The sequence below is a fragment of the Chrysochloris asiatica genome, unplaced genomic scaffold, assembly GCF_000296735.1.
Source record: "Chrysochloris asiatica unplaced genomic scaffold, ChrAsi1.0 scaffold00035, whole genome shotgun sequence".
NCBI lineage: Eukaryota > Metazoa > Chordata > Mammalia > Afrosoricida > Chrysochloridae > Chrysochloris > Chrysochloris asiatica.
Window position 1 is genome coordinate 4074007 of NW_006408553.1, and position 22498 is coordinate 4096504.

The 22498-nt window shown below is 37.8% G+C and overlaps 1 protein-coding gene across 1 annotated transcript in view; it reads right to left on the minus strand.

The window, feature by feature from the left end:
• Window positions 1-18295, minus strand: part of PSD3 (pleckstrin and Sec7 domain containing 3) — a 375019-nt gene extending 356724 nt beyond the window's left edge. Inside the window, exons 1-5 of the mRNA XM_006859907.1 lie at window positions 18264-18295; window positions 13157-13351; window positions 12973-13053; window positions 11110-11222; window positions 8491-8549 (exon numbers count right to left, since the gene is read on the minus strand). Coding sequence (XP_006859969.1) covers window positions 8491-8549; window positions 11110-11222; window positions 12973-13053; window positions 13157-13351; window positions 18264-18295 — 480 coding nt within the window. The remainder of the gene's footprint in view (window positions 1-8490; window positions 8550-11109; window positions 11223-12972; window positions 13054-13156; window positions 13352-18263) is intronic.
• Between the last annotated feature and the right edge of the window lie 4203 nt (window positions 18296-22498).

Here is a 22498-nt window from a genome sequence, read left to right on the forward strand (position 1 = left end):
TCTTCAACAGATGGTGCTGGCAGAACTGGAAAGTAACATGAAAACGATTCAAACAAGACCTTTACCTCGCCCCCTATACAAAACCCAACTCAACATGGATTACAGACCTAAATGTGAATACCAGAATTACAAAGGCCATCAATGATAAAATAGGGATAAATGTGAGGGCTATATTACAGGGTATCCACAGACTAGCAAACATTTTGAAAATTACACAAACAAAAATAGATGATTGAGACATACTAAAAATTTAAAAACTTGAGTGGATCAGAAGACTTCACTGAAAGAGCATAAAGGGAGCCCACAGAATAGATAAAAATCTTTTGCAATGACACATCAGACAAGGGTCTAATTTCTAAAATATATAGAAACCTACAACACCTCTCCAAAAAAAGGAAAAATAACCCAATTAAAAAATGGGCACAATGCATTTCACCAAGTAGGAGCTCCGGGCAGCTGACAAAGATATGAAGAAATGTTCACAATCACTAGCTATTAGAGAGATGCAAATCAAAACAACAATGAGATATCATCTCACACTACCAGTAACAGCAAAGGTCAAAAAAGTAGAGGATAATAAGTGTTGGCAAGGAAGTGCAGAAACTGGGACTCTCCTACATTGCTGGGGGGAATTGCAAAAGGGTCCAACCTGTCTGGAAAACAATATGGCGCTTCTGCAGAAAGTTGGAAATAGAGCTACCTTATGATCCAACAATTCCTCTACTTGGTATTCATCCACAAGAAATACGAGCCATAACACGAGTACATATATGCACACCAATGTTCATAGCAGCACTATTTACAATAGCAAAAAGATGGAGACAGCCTAAATTGTCCGTCAATGGAAGAATGGATAAACAAACATTGGTACATACACACAATGGAATATTATGCTACCTTGAAGAATAACAACAAAACTGCAAAACACCACATAACATAGATGAACCTTGAAGACATTATGCTGCGTGAAGTTAGTCACAAAAGGAGAAATACTGCATAGGGCCATTATTATACAAGATTAAGAAAAAGTACTCACACTAAAAGGAGATTTTTATTTTTTTATTTTTTTGCTGATTATCAGGGTTTATGGAGTAGGGTGAGGGGAGGAAAAGAAGGTAGAGCACAGGGTAGGGAATTGACTCAGGATCGTTTGGGTGCTGTGGGGCGTAGGTGGTCAATACACTAGAAGGTGGAGGGGAAAGGAAGAACAAAGCAGATGGGTGAACAGTTAGGCAGGTTTGCATTGGCTAAATGGGACAGAGTTAATTAACAATGTAAGTACAACCTTGGAACAAGAGGGCTCTGGGATGCAAGGATTGAGGCATGGTTTGAATGAGTAAGAGTGGGGAAATAATATTAAGATGCTTGTCTGTCTTTTGAATCTTGGTTTCCCTTACCTCCTATTGTAAAATAGACACTTGAGGGGAGAGAAAGGAATAGCCAGAAACATCACCAGAGAAAGCTTATTAAGTCTGTCTTCAGCACATAACTGACTGGAATACCTAAAATGGGGCTACAACTTGCCCAATGAAGAAGGCTTCCTACAGAGCCTCTGCATTGCATTAAGACCACAGGTGGAATCCTTATCCCCATCCAGAATCTTCTGGGGTGGGAAATTTCCACTTGAAGGACAAGCAGACCAGTCTGGAGCTGCCAGAAGAACAGAAGATATTTCTTGAAAGAAAAAATTAAAAACAGTAACGGCAGTCTGACTGACTACAACAAGAACGAGTAAGTAGTTTCCCTGGGAGCCATCAAGGCAAGTGGTCAGGTCCCCTCAGGACAAACCCCCTTGACTTACACTCAAGGATAATTATTCAGCAGGCAAGTGGTCTTGCTGCTTACCATGCTGCTTACCGATAAGGGAAAGTGGGGGGGAAACAGGAATGAAGTTGTGAGCTAAGTCCAACTACATTCAATAGATTCCTGTTAACCTGGATTGAGACCTGGTTGTCCAGCAGTATGACGAGACCTGAGGACACATGGGCCAGGGACAGGGACATGGCCATAGAGGACTAGAGTGTAGTGTGAAGCGTCCAGCTGATATGAAGTGAGGGGAGTTGCACAAAAACACCCACACTTGCAGATAGTATCCACTTGACCTGGCTTCAATGGCTGGATGATCAGAACTCAGGTAGAGGAAAAAGAGAGTAATCCGTTACAATTTGATGAACTTGACCTATGCTTGTGGGTGCAGCAGTAGGTCAAAGGAGGGAACAAATCTGTACAGCAAGGATTATTCCCACCCCCTTGGTCCACACGGTAGAGAAGGATGGACAGCTTAGACATTGGCGTCCCAAAATTGGGGGTAGGGAGGGGGCGGCTACAAAGTCAAGAAGCGACTGGCTTACAAGCTTTCAATAGAGAATCTAGTTCCAGAGGGTACGGGGAAAGGTAAAATCTCCACTGAGTGGTTCCCAATCTGTCTGGAGTGGATGGGGCTGATGAAAGGAGATGGGTATAATAAGACTCTTGTGATTCAACAGGGAATGATTGCTATCAGGACTCACTGTGAGTGTTGGATTGGTAATGGTGGATGTTTTGTAACAAAAGGAGGAGAGTGGTTGATTTTGCAGTCCAGGAGCAGAGGTCCCTGGGACGTCAAGGGAGAAAAGTGGAGCACGGAACCCTGTCCAGAGAAGCCATGATGTCAGAGATGGAGGCAGAGAAGATGATGTGGAGAGATGGAGCGGCTGGGGTCTCTAGACTCAGGGAGGGAGAGGGGCTGGGTGCTGATGGCTGAGGGGCAGGCTTGTGGGGTGTACCCTTTGGTTGTTTGATGATGCATGGAGGGGACTATAATCATTGCAATGAAATGAAATAAGATAGGATGAATGTAAAGCTGATGCTCTCCCATGTAAACTAAACTATCACATAACTCACAAACAAACAAACAAAAAGATATGCCTTTGTATTTCCCCAAAACATCTGCTTCTCTGCCTTATATCAACAAGCCAAGTAGATCTCCTTTGAAGCCACTGCTTTGATTAGACCTCTTTTTTAAGGCACCCGAAGGAGTCCTGGTGTAACGCTATGGGTTAATGTGTCAGACTGCACAATCGTTTGAACTGCAAGGTCAGTGGTTCAAGCTCACCAGCTGCTCCTCAGAAAGCCTATACAGGGTAGCTATGGGTCGGAACCGACTCGATGGCACTTGACAACAACAACAAGACTATGACAACTGAACTATGGAATGAACCTGTCTGCAGCCATCCACCAATAATATTTGGAATAAACCTATCCATGTATGAACTGGAACCCTACTAGCAACGCATCTTGACTTACCCCTATCAGAGCCCTACTCTAAGGAAACCAGCATTACAAAAAAAAAAAAAGAAAAGAAAAGGATGGCAAAGAGGGAGGGAGATAAAGAAGAAGATGGGAAAGGTGGCTTTCATTCTGAGGGGTCAAAGGATCCTCTAAGGTAACAAAATCTACCACAAAATCTACCAGCGTCTGATGATACTTTTGACACACTTACAAAATAGAACTCATTCACTGTACTTAATAAGGAGCTTAATAAATTTTAGGCAGTTGACAAGTTAATAATATGATTATTTTGAAATTAAAAAAAATTTAATGGTATAATTTTTCCACAAAATCATTTCCATAACTGATGTCTAAATGCCCAGATTATCCTATAAATGCTTGCTCTAAGGTTAAGAATAGTAAGTATACTATAGTCTGTCTACAGGCTGCAGTAGTAATCCTGCTAGGATAGTAGGCTCCTTTAAGAACAATGATCTAAAGACAGTTGTAAACAAGAGGTACATTTGACCATTATTCCAAATCAGGAATGGGCTTAATTGTATTCTAGCATGCCAACTCATTTTATTCATACTATTTTCAATGAAATACAAAGTTTAAAAAACATTTAACTCTGTCCTTGTTGATATAACTTAGTTTTAATATAGTAAAGGGATTCAGATGAACTCTAGGTTTATTTTAATGGAAATGCATCTGTATGTGCAGATGCTTAATAACCTTAACACACTTTATGATGGTGGTGGTTGTGTGCTGCCAACTCATTTCTGATTCACAGTGACACTGTATATGGTTTCTGAAGTTGTAAACCTTTATGGGGACAGAAAGCCTCATCTTTCTCCCTCAGAGAGACTGGTAGGCTTGAACTACTGACCTTGCAGTTAACAGCCTAGCTGGTAATCCACTATGCTGCCAGGACTTATTCATTTTATAGAGATTTTTTAAAAACAAAAAGGGTTCAGAATTTAGCAAGTGGCCCTTCGATCACCTGTAAGATAAATTATTACAGTTATACATTATCTATCTATATTAGGATACTAAAGGATATGGCCATTTTTAACAAATGAAACAGTGTCTGAATGAATGTCTAGCAGGAATAATATATGTAATTCAGGATTTTTTCTAGTTTAATTAGTGAGGTCTAAGTATTCTCCAATGTGTAATTAAAATACCCTTTTAGTACTTTCTCACATTCACACCTCAGTTACTCACTACGATTCCTTTAGTTAGACCTGAGTGTTGTTGTTAAGTGCTATCAAGTTGGTCTGAACTCATAGCAACCCTGCCTTCAATGTCAAAGGTAAATCTTTGCAGGAGCAAAAATCTTCATCTTTCTCACACAAAACAACTGGCTGGTGGGCTCAAACTGCCAACCTTGTGGTTTGTAGTCCAGTGTTTACCATATACAGCCACCACATTTCCCTAAACCTGTCTTGTTATTATTATTGAATGCCAGTGAGTCGTTCCAACTCATAGTGACCCTGTGTATAGGGTTTCTGAAGAGTGGATGGTGATTATGAACCACCAACCTTGTGGTTCAAACTGACCTCACAGTCAAGTACTTAGCCTACAGCACCACAGGGGTTAAATCTACAAAGAGGGCTTTTATGAATATGTCTCACTCATTTCTTATCCTTACCAAATGGCACAGAATTTAGAATGGAATCGGTATGACATAAGTATGTACTGAATGCAAGACTAAATTAGAAAAAGAGATTAAAAAGTACTCCCACATATAACATTGAGCTGTGCATCCGAGATGCCCATTAGTTTGCATTCCATCATTTTATTAGTAAGAATTAGCAGGCCAAAGGCCTATACCAATGCACTGTCAATACATCATTCCATAGAGAAAACAAAACCCAAATGAAAGATTCACGAAAAACAGCCAAAAGAAGTTACTTCTCTCAAGTTAGCTCTCCCCTCGTACAAGCATGAGGAGGAAAGGCTGGTGTCAGCAATTCTTAGAAAGGTCATGCTGTTGTATTGCTACTATGACATAATGGAGAGGAAGGAAAGGAAATGGTTTATTATTAGTTGACTCCTCGAGAGGATTGATTTTTCTGGCATTGCACCAAGAAACGGGAGGCGATGGACTAAGAAGCATAGCATGAGGAAAAGGTGACAAGGAGCCCACAAATCAGAAACAATTCATTATCTTCCGAATGATTCAACTTCAAAGAGGCCATGCTAGTAAGTCAAAGCAGAAACTTAACAATAAATCAGGCAATCATGATGCAAGAAGAGCTACATCCAGAATTAGGGATAAAAACTTACCACCTAGAAGGAAAATTATTTTTAAAAATGAGTCCAGAGGAGAAAGATAAGAGAAACATTTTCATATGGTTAGCAGTGTCATCATAGCTACTATACATTCAAAAATACTTGTAACAGCATGCACTGTAAATTAGGATAAAGCAAAATCAATATAGGAAACCTGAACATAGGTACGTTTAAGTATTTAGCACACAAAGCCAATCCCCAAAAGCATGATCTTTAAGATGGCAAAAAGATTTAATGTTATTTACCATTTTCTCCCTTAAAATCAGTAATTCTGCTGTTAAAGAGTCAATTGTCAACTACTTATGATTAGTGTAACTCAAGATAATATTAATATGTTCATTTAAATCTCTTCCATCTTAGTTATCAAAAACAAATGTGCTGCTTCATCTAGTATCCTTGCCATTCCTCTAAAGCCATCTAGAGAAGGGGCAGGCACAAATGGCTGAGATCTATGGTTCTAAAGCTATGGGCAACAGACCGTGGCATGCCCACAGGTGAACAGGAAAAATACCTCACACTTTTATTTACTACTGGGTTTCCAATTATCATGATTACTAATTTTAATTGAAGACATTATCAAAGCAAGGGTAGCTTTTTTTAAGAACAACTCAGGATATAATAAATGCACTGACACCTAGTCCATAACAACTCATTAGCAACTGTGCATAGGGTTTTTGAGACTATACATCTTTAAAGCAGCAGAAAGCCTCATCTTTTTCCTACAAGGCTGCTGGTGGGTTTGAACTAGTAACCTTATGATTAACAGCCTAGTGTCTATCCCACAGCTCCACCAGAGCTCCTTCAGGACTTAACTGTTGTTAAATGCCTTTGAGTCAGTTCCAAATCATAGCAATAAATGGTTTCTGAGGCCTGTAAGTCTTTGCAAGCACAGAAAGCCCCATCTTTCTCCCATTGAGCATCTGGAGGGTTCGAACCATGGAATTTGAGGTTCATAGCCCAGTGTTTATCATAGGGAACCACAGAACTCCCCTGAGGATATAAGTGTTGCTGATTAAGTGCCACAGAGTCAGTTCTGAGTCATAGTGACTTTCTATAGGGTTTCCAAGTAGCAGCTGGTGAGTTTGTACTGTCAACCTTATGGTTCCAACATCCTTGTGGTCCTGTCCTTTATCCCACAGCGCTACACCAGTACTCCTGAATATAACAGAAACTCTAAAAATCTAACCATCTCTACAGAAAGCTTATGAGAAACATCCCCCAGTACAACCATCATTGTGCATTTTCTAAGTGAACAGGCATCAAATAAATGCACAACTATCATATGTGTATTGATGGAGGGACCCTCAAAATATCTGATGGAAAAACTGATAAAAATTCCTAGCTGGGGCTTCAATGCTTTAAGTAGATAAACATACTCAAAATTCTTTCAGGGGAGTCAGAGGGTGGTGAGAAAAAGGAGGGGGGCAGAGTTGAACTGTCATCACAAGATGACAAAAACAAACGCAGTGAAAATTTGCTTCACTGGTGACAGGAGCAAAGATCAGGAAAACCCATTCATCAATCCTCCTCTTAAAAGCTGGGTAAAAAGAAGATTCTGATATCGATTTAAAGTGTCATACTAAGGGAACCTCAACACCCTCATTTCTACAGGACGTATTACAGTAGATCAGCTCTGCAGTGCGAACCACAAGGTCAGCAGTTCAAACTCACCCCCTGCTCCTTGGAAATCATATACAAGGTTGCTATGAGTCAGAACTGACTCAACAGCAACATTATCTAAGAATGTTCCCTTAAAGTATCTACATTTCAATCTGTATCATGCCTGGAAATATACTACATATGTCTACAAACCACTAAGTTGGTTTACATTCTCCTCCTGGAAATTATACAAACAATTTTATGCAAGATGCTGTTGAGTGACAAAGAGTCCATTTCAACTCTTAGCGGCTCAAGTAACATGAAAAACCCAATTTTCTGTTCAAAGCAATTGAACTTGAAACTATGAATTGTATTTAAGTTTGTTTATAGTTAATTACAATATTCTCAATATCACTATTATAAGCAGTTTAAATTAAGTCATAAGATTCCACATTTATGAAAGGTAAAATGTTAATATATGATTATACATTAAAAAAGTTCATCAGCTATTTTAAATCAAAAAGGAGAAGGAAGTTACATTGGTTTGATATTTCAGCTATTAAAAGGTCAGGTGAGCTGAGTAATGTACAAGAGGCTGAGTTCTAAGATCTAGTTACATGCTCACCATTTCCATTCCATTTTGACATAATCAGATTATCTTTTCTTTTCATCATAACCAAAAATCAGAAAAAATAAATAAATAAATACAAATAAAGGCTGTGTCTCTGCCATCTAGTGGACAAAGTAGATACAGAACACGCATTACAAAAAAAAAAAAAAAAAAAAAACAAACAATGATAATGGTTTTTATTAAGTGCTATAGAGTCACTTTTGATTCATAGCGACCCTGTATAGAGTTTACAAGAAGTTGCCGGTACATTTGTGGTTAGCATTCCAGGGTCAATCCTACAGCACCACACCAGCACTTATAACAATATGGTAGCCGCTTAAATATGATGCTTTATGCTAACATGTAAAGTGTTGTTTTATGCTGCTATAAGGAGCCCTGGTAGCGTAGTGGTTACAAATTGGACTGCGAACCACAAGGTCAGCAGTTTGAAATTAGCAGCTGTTCTGTGGGAGAAAGATGAGGTGTTCTGCTACCGTAAAGATTTATAGCCCTCGGAAAATCTGTATAGGGTCGCTATGGGTCAGAACTGACTCCACGGCACACAGCCACCACCACTACCACTACCACCATATTCATCATGATAACCATGCAGAATACAGAGGGAGGAAAGGAGAGAATATGCACATGTATAAACCACAAAAGCAAAGACAAGTTCAAGACATTTTTGGATTTCTGTCACAAAAAAGGGCAACATCACAAAAACCTAGACTTACATGGCCATGCAGATCGGTGTTAAGAAGCATCATTGCACAGGTGAGGCAGTGGACTCCATCTAAAGGAGGAGAAGGGGATAGAAAACTTTAATTCACGGTTTGCTACTGGACTAACATATATGCTCCCATTATTATCAATAAAATTTACATTTTACGAACTGATTAATATGAAACACTTGTCTTGTAGGCACAGCCATGCTCATTTTGGATAAATTCTAATATATGACAAAAGATTACTACAAGGACTTTAATGCACAGAGCTGGACCTTGCCAGTGACAAAGCTGTTGTACCTCTCTGGAGGACAATTTGACAGTACATAGGGATGTCCTTTAACACAGCAAATCCACTTCTAAGGCATTTCACTAAGGAAATAATCAAAGATCTACACAATGGTCAAAGAGATACAGAGAAGCTTTGCTCACAACAGGGGATAAATGACCCTCCCCAAACACTATTTCATTCTGTGAAGTCATTAAAAAAATCTATCAAAGTATGCATGTTGATACAAGACAGATATTTCAAGGAAAATTACTATATGAAAAATACATTATGTGCAGCATGATTTCATTTAAATATCCAACTAGAAGAGTATACATCAAGATATCAACAGATAATATTTGGGTAGCAATATTATAATTTTTACATGTTTATATATTTTTTGAGTTTCCTAAAACTAGACATGGAAATTAATTATGAATTATTTAATAGTGTTTTGTTTTTTTTTTTCTGGAAGGAAAGTGAATTGGGAATGAAGTAAAGTTTAAGAAACTCAAAATTAGAGTTTTTTACTATTTATAGCTCAGGTATTACTTCTGATGAAAAATATACACATGGCAACAGTTGTCTTCTTTCATGTCATTCTTAAAAGGCAACATTTAGGTTGGATACTTTGTCTAAGATAACTATGAATCAGACAAAAAAAGAAACATGAAATTATTTTTGTAAAGCTCAAAAATGACATATTCAGGGGGAAAAGAGGTTACACATAGCAGAAGGATTGTCTCAAATGGAGACATTACTCTTTATAAACATAGGAAAAGGAAACAAGATTTAATTTTGTTGTTTCCAAATCTAAGCATTCATTCTCTGCTAACCATCAATCTATGTATAGTTGACAGTAATAGTTCTGGATGTGGTAAAAATCTTACTAACTTATGCCACATGGATAGAAAGGCCTGTTCAAATTTCTCAGGTTATAAATTACTTATGATTATTTTTCATGTACATTAAGGGACTATGACTGTATCATAGTGTTAGTATAGCAGGTAATTTTGTTGCTAAGGACTATAAAAGGATGCCTAAAAGCAGTACTCCAGCTCCATTTTAATTATGACCAATTCTAGATTAATTTGAAACAAATTTACAGAACTATTTGTAAAAATCAGCATCAACTCTCAAATAACCTTATGAACAGCCAGTTATATGCACACATCCATTTTCCTTATTGTACTAAGGAACATCAATATCTTCCTTAGAAGTCTTCCAGTAAAAACAACCCTCTTCTATGCCTTCCTCTAGACAATGATGAAGGTACTAGAGAGTGCATAACTGATCTAAATTTAATAAAAATGTAAAAAAGAGTAAAGGAAGACAAGTTACCAGTTTACAGACAGTAATATGACTTTAATAATCAGAAAGTTAGTTAACAGTACATAAAACATGGCATATGAGGTTCTATGAGTCCAAGTCCACTAGAGGGCACCTAACAACACAGCATTGAGGTGGAGGAGCATTCACTTTAGTCTATCAATACCTTTACCCAGTTCATTACATATACTTAAGAGATAATTACGATCTTTTGCATATCTAGTCTCTGAGATTCACATTTCCACATTTGTCTGTTTATAAAGGGCTATCTAATTGCAGCTGAGTGTGCCTAACTTGAAGCACTAGAATTTTTATTGTTGTAAATTAACTCAATGGAGAGGACTGCTCTTTGTACTTAAGAACTGCTTTTGAAAAACAATACAATTAACACAGACTTCTATAGTTCATTACATTCATATAGGAAAGTCAATGGTAAGTGTTGTTATAATCAGTACAAAATGAAGATACATGACACACCACAACTTCTAGTGAGATTTGGGTTTCTTTCCAAAACGAATCACAACATTTAAGCATACCTATATTTTCTGATCAAAAAGATCAGAAGTCACAGGTGTCAGAAAGAAGAAATAAGAAAACTGAAATTTTATTGATAATTAATACACTTTGCACATAATGTCTCAGAGTGACAAAGCATGAGCAAATTAAAGAAAGTATAGTGTCATACTGTGAAATTAGAAGACACAGGTCATTAAAAAAAGGGTGAGGATTATGTAGTCATCAAATGTGTTTTCAAATAATAACTTAATGGTATAGATAGAACAAATGCTCACAATCAAAGGGAAAGATCAAAGGAATCAAAGCTCTGTAATGATTCCAATTTCACATCAAATACTATACCTACAGACTAGAAACAAGTACTAACTGTTATGTAGTTGTCTCAGTGTAATTAGAGAGATTAGATGATTTTAACCTCTTTAAAATTTTCTTTATTTTCCACAATAAGCATGTAACTTTCATAATAAAGAAAACAATCATTATTATCAGAAATTCAAGCATGGACATCATATTACCTTGTGAAGTAATGGTATCTGGATTACAATAAAAATATCTATTGGAGAAATGTATTAAAACTCTCTCTCGTTCTTGAGTTTCTCCCACAAGAGAAAATGCTTTAAAGAAAAACCTACAAAAGTAAAATAAAAAAGGGAGAGGGGGGGTTAGATTTTTTAAAGATTTTAAAACTATGTATGGCTGTTAAATTTTATTTTTATAAACTTCAGAAACTAATTGTATAAAAATATTCTCATTATTTTTTAAGATTCATGTTCATGCTATTTAGAAATTCATTAAAAGTTTATATTGACATTTAAGTTCCACAAGAATGCAAACAGAAAGGATGTCAGGATATTAATGATACAGGCAATAAGTCAAGAAAGTCTTGGAAGGTAGGTATTTTCTCTATTACGACTAAGTATCAAGCAGCCATTTTAAATATTACTTAAGGAGAAAAACCAGAAACTACTTCAGATTGAGCCCACAATCACAGACATTAGGTTGTAAAACTCTGTATGCTTCAAGGTTTTTTTATCCTGTTTTTCTTTTTTCACTATAATCTCCACTGGCCCACTACTGTACTTAAAATTAAACAGATTTTTTATTATTTCTATTTTGTCTACTATCAGATTAAATTGTTAATTTGTTGTGTGAGAAAGAAATTGGGATTTAATCCTAATCCCTATTCTTGATATAATGGAATAAATAACCTTATGTATTGAACTTCTACGAATAAAAGAAAATATACCCAGAACTGCACTTCCGCTGGTAGTGCCAACAGTTACGTGCTGGGCTGCTAACCCCAAATGACTGAAGGTTTAAACTCACCAAGAAGTTCTGCAAAGAGAGAGTTGGTAATCTGTTTCCATAAAAGACTGTTGTTGTTGTTGTTGTTAAGTGCCACGGAGTCGGTTCTGACTCATAGTAACCCTATAGAGGGTTTCCAGGGTGCGACTTGTGAATTTAACCCACAGACCTTGGGGTTCAAACCAAACCAAACTTGTGGTCCAGTTCTTACCCTACAGCGCCACAACAGGTGAGTAATAAAATATTGCTGTTGTTGTTAAGTGTTGTCATTACCACCTACAAAATCTTATAGAGCCGTTCTAGTCTGTTACACAGGGTCATTATGAGTCACTACTGACTCATAGGCATGCTACAATAATAGTGTCGTCTATATAAATATATCCAGAAATGCTCACTTTGCAAAGTAGATTCCATTCCCTAAACATGAGATGGGTAACATAAACCATTTTAGATATAAGAAACCCCAATAAATCTTATTTTTACACTGAAAATTAATGATTTATTTAAATTATACTCATCAAACTTGTATTTTTTGTAAACATGCATTTGTATTTCTTATATACTACATCAGAAACCAAAAATAGGATGCATACATCCTGAATCCGTTTCACAGACTCTTTCTGCTGATTATTGATATTTACTTTCATTCCATTTAAGAGTCAATAATTCCAAAGTATCATCTTAAAAGCAATTTAGTATGATAAGCCAATTCTTAGGGGAAAAATCATCTTATAACTCTACAGTCTATAAACCATTTCTTTACAACAAAATAGAAGAAAATTCTTCAATCAAAAAACAAATTTCCACATTCCAGTTTTTCTCAAGTCTTACTTTGACATCATTCTTTACTGTCACCTAGATTTAGGTTTAACAGTAGATAAAGAATTTGGGTTCATGTGTAATTCCATAAAAACAATTCAATTTCTTATTTTCTGCTGTCATGAATACATCATTAATACAAACTGTGCCAAGTTTACAAAGTAATTGTGGGTTTCAAAAATAAATGAAATCTGATTCTAACTTCAGCACAGTATCTAAAAAGCAAAAGAATCAGAAGTGGTTTTGACTCAGACCTGAGAGACTGATCCAGCGTCATTCCTGTAAAATCAAAAAACTTCAGATATTCTTCTGCGACTAGTTTGCTAAATTCATTGCTGTAAGAAAGCAGAATAGACAAGGTTATTAGATTCAAAACTACATACATAGTCACACAAAATAGGAAAACTTAACAGACACCAGTCATGGGTCAGAACATACTTCTTGCCTAGGTGCTTGGCAACATCCGATCTTTTGAATCTGTCTAGTTGATAAAGGCGTTTGGCCAACCTTTTGGCTGCTTCTATGTTGCTGCTGGTACCATTGCTAAGACTTTCTGGGGTCTCCTTTTCCAGAATTTCAGTGCTCCCCATTTCAGAATGAGCTTCTAGCAGTGTCTTTTTCACCCCAGCATTGCTGTTAAAATAAGATAGAAAAAAAAAAAGAAAGAATTTTCTTGTGTGGCAAAAAGGCAAATATTAAAACTATTACAGAAATCAACTAAATGACAATTATTTTTAATGAGATTATGCTTATGCTCATTATTAATAGAAATATGTTTAATTACTATATTTCAAAATAACAGAAGTGGCCTACACACACATTTAAGACCTAGACAAGCATTTCTCAACTGTTTTGACTCCATCCAGCTTAGGGGTCCTGGGGTAAAAACAAAGGGGCCTCAAAATGTTTGTGGGGAAAATGCCATTATCTTGAGTTCTATTTTTCCATGAACTTTCTGAAACTCCCTTGTACAAGTTTTCCAAAATTTGAATTTTTTCATTAAAAGCTCAAATTTTGTCATTAGCAACCAATATTATCATGTGTCTTCCTAAAATAATACTAAGTAACCACAGTTAGTTAGTTAGTCTGCTAGTCATTCATTTAAAGCAAATTGGTGTTCCATACAGGAGGTGACTGGTTTAGCGGGCCACTCATATAACAAATTTGTGCTTCCCCTCGAGACAGCCATCATACCTTAGGAGGAACACAAGTGCTTTATGAATCACACCTCCCATTTCATCACACAGGAAACATGCACACAAAGGCTGAAGTCTAAGAAAATGAACCATTTTTCCTGCTTCATCAAAAACATGTTTGGGTAAAAATTGGCCTCTGTTTTTGCTTTGAGTGCATGGCATGAAGAATAAATACAATGATTACTGTAACAATTTGGCAACACTGCCTTGATCTAAGGAGCTCTTGTAGCGTAGTGGTTATGAATCGGGCTGTGAACCGCCAAGGTCAGCAGTTCAAAACTACCAGCTGTTCCCCAAGAGAAAGATGAGGCGTTCTGCTCCTGTAAAGATTTACAGCCTTGGAAACCCTGTGCAGGGTCACTATGGGTCGGAACCGACTCCAAGACACACAGCAGCAGCAGCAGCCTTGATCTATGCTAAGGTACCAGTATTTATACCTTGATTACTTTTGTAACATCAGTACAAAACCATGCTGTAATAAGGAAAAAGTCTTAATATTATAAAATAATTTTGATACCACAAATCTCCTGAAAGGTACAGGCAAACATTCAGTGGTCCATAGATCACACTTTAAGGGCCACTAGTAACGACAGCCTGTGGCATGTTCTAAAGTATTATATCATGTGTTTGTAATACTGAAACCAATCAGGACATAGTAATTGCCAAATATTCATTTTAACGTGACAGTAAAACAAAGACATGTTCATCATAAAATACTACACTTACATGGTGCCAGTCAACACAGACTCTAAACCAGAGCTGGTCAAAATTTTTCTGCAAAGGGCCAAATTAAGTCACCTAATTTCTTGTTACACTGTTGTTAGTGACTCCATATAGGGATTCCGAGGCATTAAATCTTCGTAGTGCTGGTGGTGCTGGTTATGTGCCGTGGAGTTGGTGCCAACTCATAGTGATCCCATATAGGATTTCCGAGACAGTATATCTTTACGGGAGCAGAAAGCCTCATCTTTCTCCAGTGTCTTGTTATATTGATATTATGAAGTGCTGTCAAGTCAGTTCTGACTCACAGAGACCCGTATAGGGTTTCCGATGAATGGCTGGTGAGTTTGAACTGCTGATCTTTGCAGTCTAGTGCTTATCCTAAAGCGCCTCACCAGAACTCTTTGTTGTTGTTGTTGGATGCCATCAACTCAGTACTGACTCATAGCAACTCTATGCACAACCTAATGAAACACTGCCCAGTTCTGGGCCAACTGCACAATTTTTTAAACATGTAAAAACCATTTTAGGTAGGCTGTGTATGACAGGTTGCAAGCCCTTGCTCTGCCTTTTACTACTTTAACTTGGCGTAATTTATAAGTACAGCAACTGTTTATCATTTAAACCAAGACATTCTTAAAAGAAGGCAGGGATGATAAAAATCATTATATAATTTTAATTGTCACAAAGCAAAACAGCATTATTGTTGCTGTGTGCTGTGAAAGCAGTTCCAACTCACAACAACTCTGTATTGGGTTTACAAGGAGCTGCTGGTAGGTTTGAATTGCTGACCTTTTACAGTTGTAGTAAATTAAAAAATACTGTAGCAAGAACAAATACATTTAGAAAACTGATGGGTCTCTCTATTTCACCACTTATGTCATATATATCAAACTGTAATGCTCTGTTTCTCATGGATCAACCAACTAAGTGGGTATCACCCAGAAAGAAGCTTGGGCTACTGAACAACCAGCTAGTATGCCAAAGAGCCCAGCGCAGCTGATGATCTAATACTTCTCTAACTTCCACCAGATTTGAAAGTATTGTTGCTGCTGTTAAATGCCATCAAGTTGGTTCCTACCCATAGCTACAGTAGGGTTTCCAAGGAGCAGTTTGTGAGCTTGAACCACCATCCTTGAGGTTCAAACCAACTTTGCAATCCAGCGCATTAGCCCACAGCGCCACACCAGGACTCCTCTGAAGGTATTTTGTTGCTGTTGTTAAGTGCCCTTGAGTCAATTCCGACTCACAACAACCCTGCATAGGGTTTCCATGGAACAAATGGTGTGTTTGAACCACCAACCTTGTAGTTCAAACAGAACTTGTGGTCCAGTGCTTTATCCCACAGAGCCACAAAAAAACAAAACCATTACCACTGAGTCAATTCCAACTCATAAGAAACTTACACAGGGTTTCCCAAACTGTAGATATTTATGGGAGCATATGTCTTTCTCCCATGGAGCAGCTGGTGGGTTTGAACCACAAACCTTGTGGTTAGCAGCCCAACATCTAAACCACAGAACCACCAGAATTCAGCACATTTTTATCAGCAAGTGCACCACATGCTGTCCTTGAGACTAATTATCCTAGACTCTCTTTTATATTCAACTTCCTGGGAACTCTGCTAACTCTCCATACTAACTCACACGTTTCCACATTCTCAGATGAGCCCATGATAGAAGCTGGAAGTACAAAGTAGAAGCCTATCAAATCTATGCTCTCTTATTTTAATATAGTGCTGGAGGATCAGCACTGGACTGCTCCTCACAAACCTTAAACAGGGTCACTGTGTGTCAGAACAGACTCTAGGACACTGAACAATAACAACAATTGGTACTGCATTTTAAAAAAAAAAAAAAAAAAGTCTTTGAGTCAGATGCTTAATCAAAGAACAATAGTCATTAACTGAGACTGAACCAAGCAAACCAGGATGTAAGGTAACCTTAATTACAAGCCACCTTAAACAATTCTCCAACAGAAATAGTCATCCATTAAAATAAATAGCTTCATTATGATGTAGTATTCATACTAATGTATTGATTTTTTTTTATCATCCTAAGCTTTCCTTTGTATACTTCTTATCAGTCAGTTGGAAAGTGCAAATATGATATTCTATTAGAACACAGAATATGTAAATATCCTATCAAGCAAACCTACTTGCATAAGTAAAATCATAGAAGAAATTTAAATAGTAATTCAGTTACTTTGTGTTTTCCTGTGTGATGATGGGGTGCTGTTATTAAGTACCATGGAACGGGTTCCGTGGAGTTGGTTAAGACTCATTAGCAGCCCTGATAGGGTTTTCCAAGAAGCTGCTGGTGGATTTGAACCTCCAACCAAGAGGTTAGCAGTCCAGTGCTTATCTTACAGCATCACACCATGACTCCATTTAAAATATTCACTCTAAGAACTTTATCATTTACAATCAAGTAATTTTTATAACTATAGTAAATAGCATAAAAATAGTAAAATCCTGGAGTTGTATTGCTATGCATTCTCTTCTTCTATATAATAACTATGAAGGAGGCTTGGTGACTCAGTGGTCAAGCACTAGGTTGTGAATTGAAAGGTCAGCTGTCTGGATTATATATCTAAGATTAGGGTTAGGCTAAGAATAAGATTAAGGATTAGAAAAATGTTAAAGGTTTCAGACAATTTTACATCTTGGGCTAGAGCTAGGGTAGATCTGGGGTCATGGTTAGGATAAGCACTGTATCTTAAGGTTGGTTTCAACTGCAAGATGGTTCAAATCCACTGGCTACTACTAGTTGGAAACTCTATGATAAGGCCCCTGTGAGTGGGACCAACTCCACAGCACTTAACAACAGGGCTATGGTTAAAGTTAGATTTGACCTAGTGTTAGGGTATGGTTAAGGTCAGACAGATATTTAGGATTGAAGTTAGGGTATGAGTTAGGGTTAGAAGTCAGTGATTACATTTAGCTGCTCAGCAGGCAGAAAAGATGACACATAAAGATTACAGCCTAGAAACACTATCAGGCAAGTCTACTCCATCCTATAGGGTCATGATGGGTCAAAATCAACTCAACAGCAGTGCGCTTAGTTTAATTTTACCATGTAGACAAGCAAATGTCAAAAAAAAAGATGTTCTTCTCATTTAAAATGGCACTTACTCTTCACTATTCTCAGAGCATACCCATGGCATATATTTAATCATTCCATGCAAATAATGCAAATGTACTAGATAACTAGCACTGCAATGATTTTATTCAAACAGAAGAGATTTATCTTAATGAACAGATATGAAAAAAAAGTTAGTGGTTAGAAACATTCTTATTTCTCCTATTTCAAATATTCTTTGGCCTCCCCTTTCTGTTATCTTACTAAGCCCTGACTATTTAACCTCATTTTCTCACAATCACTAGAAGGGGATTTTAAGATGTATTGTCATTAGTCTTCTGCAGATGTTCTTGGGAGGCAAAGGAATGGGGGGAGATCCAGTAATAGGAGAAAATAAGGAATAAAGAAAGAATTGAGAAATACCTCCATTCTTAGAAGGCTTCATTCTGCCCAATTACATGGCTTACAAAGTTACTTGAACAAGTACACTGACCACATTTCTCAGTTTAAGTTGGAAACCCTTGCAAAACATTGGCTGAACACACTCACCAACACCCACACAGATGGCAGGAAGAACCCATCATGGAGTCTTGGGCGCACCTGGGCCATACTTGCTCTTCAAACCCCTTCACAGCATTCTCCACCACACAACTGAAGGGTCTGTTGAGCTACTCTGGCTTCCAAAGATCTGACTCCCTGTGAGGTCATGTGACTATGACCTCACATTCTCTGAAGAGTGTTTATTGTTGGGGTTTTGTAGTGTTTTTACAGCCTCAATAAAATAAAAAAACAAAACAGGAGTAAGGACACAGGGACCCCTGTGTGTTATCAAGGGTATAAAAACAATGAGAGCCCAGCATTGTCCCCATTTGATAAAGCACACTGGATGATCGCTGTGTTTGTTTGAATAAATAAGCCATTGTCCATCTAGCTGTGCTGAGTATTAGATAGGTCCCACAACTCTATTAGTGGTTTAGACTTTACCTTTATAGTTTAACTTTATTACCCTACTTTTCTTTACCAAATAATTGTACTGTTTCATAAGGTGAAGTCCCTATTGGTCACTTAAATATATAAAAGACTTCCTGAAAGGTTTTCCTCATGTTCTATAAAATGCTTCACAATACCTCCTAGCAAAGCATTATCATAGAGTTTGCTCAGACCTCTACATAGCCTTTTTATCATACCATTATTGCCAGGTTTAAGGAGCTCTAGTAGAGTAGTGGTTATCTGTCAGGCTGCTAACCTCAAGGTTAGTAGACTGAAACTACCAGTTGTTCTGCAGAAGAAAGATGAGGCTTTTTGCTCCCGTAAAAATTTACAACTTCAGAAGCCCTATACAGGGTCACTATGAGTAGGAACCAACTCCACGGGACATAACCACCAACCACCATTGTCAGATTTAGCAAATAAAAATAGGACCCTCAGAGTTAGATTTGAATTTCAGATAAACAATGAAGAATTTCTTGATGTAAATTTGTCTCATAAAATATATTTTGTTGTTCTTAAGTGCCACTGAGTTTGTTCCAAGCCACAGCAAACCTGTATAGGGTTTCTGAGGAGCAGCTGGTAAGCTTGAACCACCGACCTTACAGATCAAATAACTTTGCAGTCTGACGCATTAGCCCACAGCGCCACACCAGGACTCCCATGCAGTATATTGTTGTTGTTAAGTGCTGTTGAGTCGGTTTAGACCCACAGCGACCCCATACTAAGTTTCTAAGGAGTGGCTGCTGAGCTTGAACTGCCGACCTATCATTTCAAACTGACTTTGCAGTCCAGTGCATTAACCCACAGTGCCACACCATGACTATTGTGCAATATATAGGACATAATTAAGATATATATATAATTTACTTGAAATTCATATGTAATTGGGCTTCTTATATTTTATCTGGTAATCCTGTTTTCTGAAATGCCTGTCCCAAACTTTAAAAAATACTAAAATTAATGGTCATTCCCTGTTGATCGATAGCCTAGGTCACAAGCAGGTTCATTCTGGGGTGTTTTTGTTGTTGTTGGTTTTTGTTTTTATACTTACCTCTGTGATTTATGTTTTATTCCTGCTATTTCTCTATTGTTTTAATAAGTTCTCTTCTCAGCTAATTATGATCTAATGTCCTCATAATACAAAAGGGAAAAACCTCTCTTTTTTCTGTATTTTTACCCTGTATCCTATGGCACTGTGGGTTAATGTGCTGGAATGCAAAGTCCGTTTGAAATGCAAGATTGGCAGTTCAAGCTCACCAGATGCTCCTCAGAAACATACACAGAACCACTTTGGGGTGGAACCAAATTGAGGGCACTTAACAACATCCTAACTTGCATACTGCTTTCACAGATGTGATCAGACACTTACCTTGTAAAAATCCTACACAGGATCAAAATCCATATTCTCTGGCTTGTCGTATATATAACACACTACCCAAGCTGATACCAAACTCCCTGCTAGTCTGTCCCTTATCACTTCTCTCATACTCAGCTTACGAAGAAATACTAGCTGTGACCCCTTATTTCCTTGACATGTTATTTCCTTCCATGTTCTCATTAACCCCTCACCAAGTTCTGCAAACTCCTTCTGATCCTACAGAGCCCAGACAAAATTCCAGATACCACATATAAAATTTTTAAATGAAGACAACAGAAAAAAATATAAGAACGAGGTAAAAGGAAATCGCATATGGCTGCTTTTATGAGATTTGAATGCTTTGTTGTTGTTTGTTGTTCGGTGCCATCAAGTTGGCATTGACTCACGGAGAGAGACCCTATGCACAGGACACTGCTGGTCCTGAGCCAACCTCACAATCTTTGCTAAGCCTGCACCTATTGTAGCTGCCACGGTGCCAATCATCTCACTGGGGGTTCTTCCTCTTTTTCTCTGAACCCTCTGTCTTACCAAACATGATAGCCTTCTCCAGGGACAGGTCCCTCCTGATAGTATGCTTTGGGATTTACTTTAGAAAATCGACAGGTTGTATAATTGCAAAGGGAAGAAGTAGGGAATTGTATTGCTAAAAGCATTACATAAAAGCTACCACCTCCATTCTTGCTCATCACATCATAAGATGTTTATGTGACTTCTCTCTCCTCCTCGCATCCTCTTTCTCTCAAGGAAAAAACAAAACAAAACACAAAAATCAAAGAAGTTAGCTTGGTTAGTACTTTGCTTTTAAAAGTTTGTTAGTTCTTTTTATAGATTTTGTTTGGAAGGACATACGATCTGTGTTACAGTCAATTTCCGTCCTATGGATGCTAAACCTATCTTGTACTAGCCATTGAGAACATCCTAAGTAAATCTAAAAAAGGAAGTTACTGGAGCCTGGCAGCTTAGACAGAACCTTCCCATGCTCCTTTACATGGTACGCTGTATTTCTTGGTTTTGACTGTTAGTACCCTTCTTTCAAAACTAGATTCTTTGAATTTGGAGAAACAGGACAGGAGAGGATATCAGGACCAGGATTGTTGTTGTTGTTGTGTGCCGTCGAGTCGGTTCCGACCCACAGCGACCCTGTATTGGGTTTCCGAGGTGTGACTGGTAAGCTTGAACCATCAGCCTTGTAGTTCAAATGGCTTTGCAGTCTGGCACATTAACCCACAGCATGGAAATGTAGATATGTAGTCTAAATTCAGAGACTTCGGTCTCTAACAGAATCTGGATGTATCGTAATGAAAAGCAGTACTTAACTGTACTTAACAATTTACAAGGAAATGGAGTATAGAACTAGGTAAAAGGATATGGAATAATTTGGTGTCATTAGAGATTAATACCGTATCAGGGCAGTGAAGTAACACAGCAAGAGATTTTTTCCATGAAAGATGTGAGCTCAGAATATCTCATGATATTTTAAGAGCGTTTCAAGAAAACTAGCTAGTCAATCCAGAAATGAGTCACTCTTCCTTTTTTGTTCACTAAAATTGGGATTCTACTGATCCCAGTTTGCACAAAGAAGTTTCTGTGCAACAAGGAACATACAAATGTTTCACCATCATTTCTTTCTTTGTATGTATCAAGCTGGGCATACAGAATAGTTTCTTTGCAAATTATTTATCTCTAACTTTTCTGGTGTGGTTGTATTAAAGTTGACTTGAAAATACTGTGTATGTTATATTCTTCTTTAAGAAGGTGGCTATGAAGAGCTGCAGGTTACTATAGAGGGGAGGGGGTAGGGAAGAAAAACAGAAGAAAATAATTTGCATCATCTGGTTCATGTCCCAGAAGGGTATGAGCCCCTAAAAGTTTGGAAACTCCAACTATTTATTGGAAATAAAATGTCTCAGAAGCAAATATAACTTATTTCATTGACTTGGTGAGATGAAACCATTTCTGTACCATTACAGTGTTTATGGTGCTCTCTTCTAGACATGGTGATGATGGTTACAAGCCATCAAGTCAGTTCCAACTCAGAGCAATTCTGTACAGGGTTTCCGAGAAGCAGCTGGTGGGTTTGAACTGCTGACCTTATGGTCTGCAGTCCAGTGCTGATCTTACAACATCCCACCAGGAGTCCGTAGAGGATGGAATAAAACAAGTGACGCTTAAAAGGAACATTTAATTGTAAAGTCTTCACTGGATAAAACCAATGTGCTGAACCTAGAAACAGCTGCAGGAATTTAAGTAGTTAGGCTTTGTTTATGGTTCGCTTATGTCGTTGTTGAGTGCCAGTAAGTCAGGTCCAGCTCCCAGCGACAATATATAGGATTACCAAGGGCATGGCTGGGGGTTCTTTACAGCCCACCTGCAGTCAGCAGTCCAGTGCATACCCTCCAGCACTACACCAGGACCC